The 10,264-nt window shown below is 36.9% G+C and overlaps 1 protein-coding gene across 1 annotated transcript in view; it reads left to right on the top strand.

Moving 5' to 3' along the window:
- Window positions 1-2,257: 2,257 nt before the first annotated feature.
- The window catches only part of LOC150087358 (nose resistant to fluoxetine protein 6-like), a 98,691-nt gene continuing 90,684 nt past the window's right edge, over window positions 2,258-10,264 (top strand). Inside the window, exons 1-2 of the mRNA XM_090372454.1 lie at window positions 2,258-2,864; window positions 5,448-5,683. Of these exons, the coding sequence (XP_090228580.1) occupies window positions 2,258-2,864; window positions 5,448-5,683 (843 nt within the window). The remainder of the gene's footprint in view (window positions 2,865-5,447; window positions 5,684-10,264) is intronic.

The raw sequence follows: 10,264 nt of genomic DNA, 5'->3' as shown, positions 1-10,264 counted from the left end.
AATGACAAGTTGAAGAATGTTTTCATAAATGTGCACAACTCTTTTCTAGTCTCAGAGTCTCAGAGAGTAAAGGGAAAAAAAAAAAAAAAAACGAAAGCGCAGTTGAGTAGCGAAAAAAAAGGACAAATCGAGAAAGTTTCTTTTATGTGAGATCAACTAGAGTTTATTTTAAAGACATGACGCGCAACATTTTGATGACGTCGCAAAGGAAATATGACGTCATTTAATATTTTTCGGGATGAGCTATTTTAGTGTGATACACTACCAGACGACAGTGTTCTCTCCTCCATAAACAATCCCCTTTCGTGAGCTGCGTAAAGCAGGGGCCGTTTCCATGGTTTCCCCAAACAGTGACAGAAGGCTGCGAGAAGAATTCAAATCAGAAAACTACTGCTATTTTCTAAGGTTTGAAAGTTTTTCCTCTTGTATAGAGGAAAAGATGAAGCTCCGTCCAAAATATCATTAAATGTGGTCCAGTAGAAGATAAATTAAACTAGAATACATTTTTGGAATAACTCCAGTAAAAACTTTTTTAATGTAAAAAAAAAAAAAAAAAAACCATGATGCAACTAATAAGAACTGCTAACAAATAATAAAACGTACTATTTTGGTATACGGTATGTGCATACATTGAACTGTGTTACAGTTCGTCTTTCGTGCGATTAAAGAAAATCTATGAGAAAATTTTCCGTAGATATTTGAACAGTAATAATAATACTCGTATTGTATATTGAATAATAAATTACCGTATTCTTAAGGAAAATATAAATCACAAAAAATTAATAAATGTATAACGACGGAGTGTTTCCCCCTCTGCATTAAATTCGGCAATGAAGTAGTGTACAATATAATATATTCTTATGAAAATTAACTAAAGGCGACCAGTTATACTGTATTGCTTAAGAAAATAATCAGATTTTTAACATAGTATTTTCTAAAAATAAATAATGGCTCTAATTGTCCTAATGTACATATAATAAAAAAGCTAATAATCCTACAATAGTACACTGTACGATATAATAGAGTACCGTATCACGAATTAAAAAGCTATAACAAGTCAACATCGAAAGTAGCTGATAAAAACCGTTTAACAATAATTTACTGTTTTCAGATAGCCCCCATTGACAAAGCCATGCTTCCACACGCGATTCTAGTGCGAAGCAATGCTTATTATTTTGAAAAACAATATTGAGTAAATATGATGACTTTCGATATTTTTAAGGACTTACAAGAGGGACGATAAACGACGACTGTTGATGATGCGTGACCTAGAAAACAAAAGCATACATAGAAAGAGCAACGCCATCTGAACACATTCAGAGCGCTACTGGCTTTCTATTAAGGTGGTTGAGCAGATAGAACATGTAACCAAAAATAGACTCAAAACAGGTTGGGAACAAAAAAAAAAAAAAATGCAGAGGGAGAGATGGACAAGGACTGGCTTTTATTCTCTTACGTGCCTTGCTTATGTAATTTCGCACTTATTTGGTTTGTAAATTCACTGGTCTAATCTGATTTACATAGTGAACGGCGATTGTTTCCGTTGTGATCTATACAACCGTTTTTGTAGAAGTTCGGTGTACTCTCACACCACGTGATGTTTGTTGTACTTCAAACTGGGTTAACAGCCAAATGTTGTAATTCCTGGATCTGTCTGCTGTTCATTCCATTAGTCTACGCGCCTTTTGCTGGTCTCCACTGTTTTCCCGCTTGATGTGGAGCGCGTACTGAACACGAGGCAGCGTTGTGGAAGACAGGTTTTCAGCTGTATGTATTACCGACCACCTCTGTACAGAACGCCGAGCAGCTCAGGGAGAAACTGGCGATCATATAGTCCAAAGCACGCACGTGAGACACTCGCACGAGGCTCTCAAGGACTTTGACTTCTCTAAATAGAGTAAAGGCTGATGTTGCACAAAAAATGTGTGGGTAATCCATGTCCTTGAATCAGAAAGACGGAGCCTCAAATATTACGTATTACGGCAATAGTTAGTCGTGCGAGGTAAATAAATAAAGGTCGAAAAGAGAAGAGAGAATTAAGGTTAGCCTCAACATTCACGCTTCAGCCATTCAATTTGAGACGAGCACGCGCAGGAAACGAGTAAGCAGTTTCAATTGCTAGTACTGCCATAAAGATGTGTCACTGACACGCTGCGACTGATGCTTTACAACTCATATTTGACGACGAAATAGAAGACCACCGCAACACAGAGAATTTCGTGAAGGATTGCAGATGAATTTGGTCCCTCTTCTGAAGATGGCGTGTATTGGTAATATGCTATGTACGTACTTTTTAATTTGCGTTGTGACAAGTGATGCCAGCAAAGAGCGAAATAACAGTTCAGAAACGGAAATTCGTTCCAGCATGACTTTATTTACTGAAGATAAATTAAATCAATCTTCAAACTCAACAACAAAAATCTCAGCAACCCCGTCGATATCCTCGGTTTCAGCTATAAAAAACTCATCTCCTGATGGCACTAGTAAGAAAGAATTTGGGTTTTATGACAAAAGCCAAAGTAGTCAACTGGCAGACGCAGATGATGACGACTTAGTGGAAGCCGAAACGACACCAAAACGAAGCTCATCTCGTCGCACGATATGGAGTAAAAAGAAGGATCTAGAGAACGCAAGAATCGACTTGGTGGTAACTACTGAACAACTACCAGGTCCAGAAGAGGAGTTCGTAGACTCATTAAAATCGCTTCGCAAGTCGGTACAAGAAATTGTGGAGAAGGTTTTTCGCCAGGCTCTACCGCAGATGATGACTATGGGATCGGAGGTCAGCCTGTCCACGAAGTGTATGACGACATTCCTCAAGTGGATAAGAGGTATCCGCCAATTTGAAGAATGGGCGATCAAAAGTAAGTTTATCTAAGCCTATAGAAAAAAAAAATATATATATATTTCATATAAATTTCGTTTAACTGTCATCTTTTGATTAGGTCTTTTCTAGGGTAAATGCTGGAAGCAAAAAACTTTTCTGACAACTTTATCTCCATATAAAACCATATTATCAAAGTGATAACATGGTTTTATGCTTTTGCTTGTACAGGCAATGTCTTAAGAATATTCAAGATAACTTTTACCAATAAATCGAGACACTCCTTTTGTAACTTTTCCGATTCTTTTTTTCCTTTTCTCCCAACTATCAGTATCTTACCATAAATATGTTCTAGGTAATTACAACAAAGCATGGTTTGTGATTGATAAATCACTTGAAAGAGTGATTCAGGTGCTTATGGGGTTCTAAAAGGGCATATCATTAAACGATTCGTCCATTCTAGGAACATTCATAAATTCTAGCAGTTACTGAAGGCAATCCTTTGTCCATATGGGATATAAATCCAAGCTCCATGAGTCACATCCACTATCACCAATTTCCAGGGATTCGTGCTGAGAGCAGGGCGAGAAAGTCAAAAACTACCAACTTGAGAACGACTGACTGGCAATATAATACAAAGGAAAAGGAGGAATTTGCATTTTTGTGTCTAATGCATTAGACTCAATGACTCTGATTATCGTATCCAATACGGTCTTGCGATCCAGAGACATGAATTTAATGGGACCCAATCATCACGAACCACCGAATTATTTCAAAGTGATAAGATCGCTGGTCAGCCTTTATATATACAACATACACACCGAAACCGTTGGAGTAAATTCAGATTTCTTGCCATACATGGATTGAAGTCCCTCCCAGTGACATATTTATATCTTTCTGGACAATACCAGGTGACATGGGCGTTCCCAAAACAGCAAATCGATGCAAAACTTCATAAAGTGTCCTTATATGTCTTGTAAGTTTTACCCACAAGAACAAGTTCTTTCTGAGGGCTGCATTCCCACAATTCGGAAGAAAACCAGCTCAAATGGTACATTTTAGATCCTACTCAACTTCTGGAAGAAATAACGATGACGTTGGTGGTGTGGTGCAAGTGGACAATTAATCTAAAGAACGGTAGAAGCCTTATTTAATAAGAATGTCTATGGAATTGAAAAGAGTGCTTGCTGACTGCAGATGTATCAAGTACCAGGTACAAAAAGGGTTGGGTTAGTTTGGATTAGCGCAAAGGCAACTTAGCTCATGATGTCGTTTTGTATTACATCTGTTGAATTTTAAGGGTATATTATGTTTATAAGTTAGGCGACTTTAAAGATCGATTTTTCTGTTTTTGGGATGGAAAACTAGTTTTATCTTAGAAAAACCTTAAGAACTTTCACCTGAACCCAACTAATATCGATAAAAACTATATTTAGCAAAGGTTCCTCCAGCTAGCAAAGAATTCGAACCATCAACCACAAAAAAAGGACTTTCCTAAGAATGGGGAAACTACTGTAATTTCAATAAATGTTTTAAACGAATTATATATTTCATTAAATGTTGAAATAGATTTTAATATAAGTTATTTTTCATTTTTTTTCTTAACGAATATTTTTTTTTTTTTTTTAAATCTGGCTGCATTTACCACGCGCTTATCCGTGCATGTATTTTATGACACCAACAATTCAGGATTTTTATAAAGCAACGCAAAAATGAAGAACTATAATATAAATAACCTACTTACAATAATAATGCGGAAAATATAATGCAAAAGGGTAAATCATTTCAAATTTCTTCGGAAATAAATTGACATTAATAATAATTTATAGTTTTGAAACTACGGACGATACTCTTAGAAAATAACAGACTTTCTCCCCACTTAGGAAAAGCTTTGCTTCCTCGTTGATGAACAGTATGCACCTTACGATCACTATTCCTTGTCCTTTTTTTATTATACGTTTTTGATTTAAATAAACTAATAATAACAATATCATCCCCTAAAATGATCTCTGAAATCGCCTGTCCTTATTTTTAGGTCTTATCAGGGAGGAGAGAGGAGAAGAAAAGTAGTCAACCAGAAATGACTAGCAGCAAGGGAAACAAAACACTCACCTGCTAAACGTAGAGTATTCAACTCGTTCAACCATATTTACACTAATAAAATAAATAAACCGAAGTACGTTTATTTATGCCTCGTTGCGCATATATGTTTGTTCTATAAATAATACACTAATGCTACTGACCTACAGGATATTTTATATTCTTATAACATGACTTTCCTGCCCTCGAAACTAAAGTGAATGATTTGTTTGACGAGTTCAAGCCACAGAACACTGAATAGAAAGCAAGTGCAGGATATACATTGTATTTAACGGGAACACAGTAAATATCGTTAAGCTTTATTTCCAGGGGGAAAAGCGCGTATTTATTTTGAAGTCTAAAATGGACGTCATACTTTTTTTTCTTCTTGTAACCTGTTTTCTGCAAATGCCGATAATATTTATAAACTTGTTTTTTTTTTTCACACAGAGGAAACAGGTTAACAAAGAGAATTATGCACAGTAAATTGCAATGTGTAAATGACTTAATTTACACTAATATTATTATTTATCTTTATTTGCAGTGGTTGATGCGTCAAGTAAGATACCCGAAGGGCTACTGCAAGGAACGTTCGCTACATTCGGAGCGTATGATGAATGCGTGGATATTGTCATTCCTGATGCCAACGTTGCAGAAGCAGATCGAATTCGGGGTCAGTACTGTTCTGTGGAGATCAAACCGTTCCTGCCACCGAAATCCAGACATTACACATTGCGAACAGCTTTCCAGAAGTATCCAGAAGTGAGAAAGATATTAAAGGCAAGCTAGGGGTTCATTCTAATCGATAAATATTGTCCCTGATATTCAACACAAAAGTCCAACTCCTTTCTCACTATACTTTTCTGGAGTAGGAAACAAAATATGATGCAATTCACATATATATTTTTTATTTCTTAGCAATTTTTAACGTTTCTGTAGAGAAGCATTCAAAATCGATTTGCAGTTCAATCAGGCGATGTTCAAATAACTAGCAACACGGATTTTTTCCAAATATAGTATGCCTGAGTATTTCATATGAGATACCCCCCATTCACACTATTTATTATTTGTTTTTTACTTCCTACATTAAGATCTCTGTTCTTCAATTTAATCGAGTGACACAAGTAATTACAGACCTGTTAGTTTAACTTCTGTTCCGGGTAAAATAATGGAGTCAACTGGTTAAAGATGCATTGCAGGATCATCTAGACAAGACTGCAGCAATAATTCAGACACAGCATGGGTTTGTTAAGGGAAAGTCTTGTCTGACAAATATGATTGAATACTATGATGTGGTTACAAAGGAACTGGATGCAAAAAATTATTTTGATATCATATACTTGGATTTCAGGAAAGCTTTTGATACAGTATAAATTGGGGCAGTATGGCATTAAGGACAAGTTGCTACAAGGGATAAAAGGGTGATTGAGTGGGAGAAGACAGAGGATGGTAATCAATGGACGCTACTCTTCGTGGACCAATGCTATTAGTAGAGTCCCACAGGGTTCGGCGTAGGGCTCACTGTTGTTTTGAATATTTATCAATGATATTCATGAAGGTATATCAGACTTAGTGTCGAAGTTTCCAGATGACACGAAGTTTGGCAGGGTTGTTAATGACGGTAATGGCAGTGTGCTATTGCAACAGGATCTAGAAAATTTGGGCAGATGGACCGAGAAGTCGCAACCGAAGTTTAACATTGACAAATGCAAAGCACTACATATTAGTAGAAGTAACCCTAGAGAAACGTACCAACTGTGTGGTACTATACTTAGGGTGATTGTGCAGTCAGATATGAAATTTTCGGAGCAGTGCAGTCAGGCTGCCAGAGCAGGTCATGGAGTACTGTCAATAATATACAGGAATTTTACTAGCAGGGAAAAGAAGATGATTATCCCTTTCTATAAGGCAATGGTCAGGTCTGCAGGCCTCATTTTAGGAAAGATGTAAGTTGCTTGAGCGTGTACAGAGAAGGGTAACAAGATTGGTAAAGGGAACGAAGGGGTTCTCTTACCAAGAAAGGCTTAAGTGCTGCAAATTGCGGCGGCTGGAGACTAGGCACCTGCGAGGCGATCTGACTGAGGTGTATAAGGCCTTGAATGGGTTGAGCACGAAGAATTCCGATTCTCCTGCTTGCTCCGATTACGTACCTGAGGGGGAACAAATTCAAATTGAGGAAAGACAGTTGTAGAATAGATGTGCGGAAATTTGCCTTTGGCCAACACGGGTGGTTTATCGATGGAACAAACTTCCATCTGTCGTGGAAGTTGATAGCTAAATAAATTCAAGAAGGAACTGAACAAACTTTTACCGGCAAGGTGGTGGTGTGAAATTTTTTTGTTTTTGGCTGATGCTACATAAGCTCATACGTTTGCTTTCTTACATCACATGCCTCTATTACTACTACTACTTATTTTATACGAAATACGACGCATTTTAGGGCGAAATGCCTCAAGTTGCGTAGTGAGTTAACATGCTTACAAGTTAATGCAAATGCATCAGATCTGCCCGCAGCTAACTACTAAATAGTTATAAGACTGGCATTATTATGTATATCTCATATTGTGCATACCTTCACAACGAGTTGCCATGATATTGCACTACCTCGAATAAGTAATTCTTCTCCTATGGTGAAGAGTTATTTGAGGTAGTGCAATATTATAGCAATTCGTTGTGAAGGTATTCACAATATGAGATATACATAATGATGCCAATCTTATAACTATTCAGTAGTTAGCTGCGAGCAGATCTGACGCATTTGCCCTAAATTGTAAGCATGTTTATACGAAATAATAACCTGCATTTTTTATACCAGATATTGAACAAAAGGTATCCTATTTAATCTTTACTGACAAAATACCAGATAGTTTTTTCCCCCGATTTTAATAATAAACACAAAGCAAGTGAACGTTATCATGGGCAATTTTCTCCCTGTTCACTTTTGTTTATGGGCAAATACACTTTAATGAAGATTAAGCATTACTGTACTGTATTTACAGATGAATAGTTTCCTTATGGAAGTGTTTGCGGCGTACAATGTCAGAGAGAGAGAGAGAGAGAGAGAACTTCTGGAAACTAGGTCTAAGATGAAAGTGAAAGAAAAAAAAAGTAGATCAGTTTCGGTAGCATTTGAGAAGCCTGTTATCAAAAATAGATAAAGCAAAAAAATGTAAGTGATTGTAATTGTGTCGGTAGTTTGTTGTACGTTTGAAAGTTAAAATGAGGTTACGAAGAAATTACAAATAAAGGTGTGAAGAATAAATTACCACTCTAAGAAACGAAATGATAATTTAGCCGCGAAAATAGTGAAAATTAATAGAAAGTGAGAAAAAAAAAATCGCAAAAAAAAAGTGCTATGGAAAGTCAACCAAAAAGCTTAATAGTGTGAAATCTATAAACCATGTATTCTGGGAAAAATTACAGCTCCGCATGAGAGACTGGCTAATTGAGGATGAATTCGAACCTGTTCTCCAGCAGGTGGCAAGTAACATTCCCTATCCTGCTATGGATAATCTTTACTGAGCAACAATAAAATGTGAAGGCAGTCACAGCTAATATTTGTCTTTAGACAAAAATAAATAAATAACAGTCACCGTTCCATATACAGTACGAGTAATTATCAATACAAAATACAATGGAACTGGTGTGCAGGTGGAGAAGTTGCTAGTAACAGTTTAGCACACTACTCCAATGGTTAACAGAATCTGTGGGTTCCGCTGATGATAAGCTTATGGGGCAAAGAACATTGTATGCTCTAGAAAACAACTCAGATTTACGTTTCACTTTTACAATCGAATATCAGCAGCCATTTAAAACGCAAATAATATCAGAAAATCTCCATTCTGATTTTTGCTCACAGCGCTCGGCGCAAACTTTGTGCTTAAAAAAGCGTAACAAGTAAGAAAATTATGAAGACCACTCTCGCCAATCGTAGCAATTCTATGCCTGATCATGTTACTTTTAAGGTGGTAGATGACTTTCATCAACCGGTGAAATACCACCACTTTGCTTATTGGAGGCTTGAAGTGGTGAAACCCATGTTTAGTCTCTAGAGCAAAGTTTCCGGCATCCCCCTCCCCCCCATACTTCACCTTCAACCCATGCACGGTATACTAAGTACTATAGGTTTTGATACCTTTCGTGTTTGGGGTTTTCATTAAAAAAAAAAAAAAACTTACCAGCGAACTAAATGCTTATTACCTACTGGCCTAGTAATGCCTCAGAGGGTCAGATCCGAATTACAATATGAAATATTCTATTCGATTCTTTCTGCTCGGTCCCCTTACAATACGAATACTTGTATTCACCTTTTGACCCGGCATTAACCTGCCTCAAATCCATCACTGATCGTCCAAATTGTAATGTGAAAATTCGGTGTCAACCACATAAAAGGACAAAATAAAAGTCAGAGAATGAAAGATGGTAACAGGAATGGCCCATTTCGTTCTGTGATAAACCTTGAATATGACGATATGTGACATACAATGTGGTAATAAACCTTCCTTCGTTACTAACAGTATTGAAATGGCCCACATCCTATGGTTATATGACTAATGTATAATGCCAAAAAGAAAAATATGCCTTTCTTGAGGTCGCTGAATCGAGTCGGAATCGAAGTGAGCTAAAGACATTTATCGCAACAAAAAGTTGCAACTTTGCGAAAAAGGTTTTTAAACGGTCTCTTGTTCATACTAAACAGCAAGATTATACTGAAACTGCATTCTTTTTTCTGGTTTCCTTTATGTTTAGAAGCTGGCAATATTTCTCAGTGTGGAGTCATTACTGATGTTCTTTATTTATGGTACCATTGTCGAAATAGTCTCCCTGTGAATCGGCTTCAAAACAATTCAGTCCAGAACAATGTTGTTGTGCGTCCTTCGCAAACAGCATTCCGAGAAGTTTCTGGCGTCAGTTACGACAGTTCATAATCAGCACTTTCGCTGACCATTATTAGTCGATCGGAACGGGTCATGAATATGACGCATTCTACGATCAATCTTATTTGGTCTTGGTTGGGTGTTTGTAGAACAGCACACTAATATGAAGAGTAAGTCACTGTCTGAATAACTGAGGATGGAAAACTTTTTAGTAGTGCAAAAAAGAAAACGTGGAGTAAACCTTCGAACCTTTCATCTTAACAGCGACGCTATTAAAACAAATACATGTATGGAGAAAACTAGGAAACGTGGCGATGATAAACAAAATAATTTTTTTGTTTATATCCGGGACAGCCGCATATGGTCAGGAGTTAGCTATCTATCTCATGGCTTTTAAGAGTACAACCGTAAATGAGAGAAACATCCTCAGTGCGTTGTTTTAAGTTTATTGCTTTGAATACTATTACCCTAGCCTCTCAATATC

Source organism: Mastigoproctus giganteus, chromosome 4 (genome assembly GCF_048544385.1).
Source record: "Mastigoproctus giganteus isolate SK-2022 chromosome 4, ASM4854438v1, whole genome shotgun sequence".
NCBI lineage: Eukaryota > Metazoa > Arthropoda > Arachnida > Uropygi > Thelyphonidae > Mastigoproctus > Mastigoproctus giganteus.
This window is presented reverse-complemented; position numbering and strand designations above follow the sequence as displayed.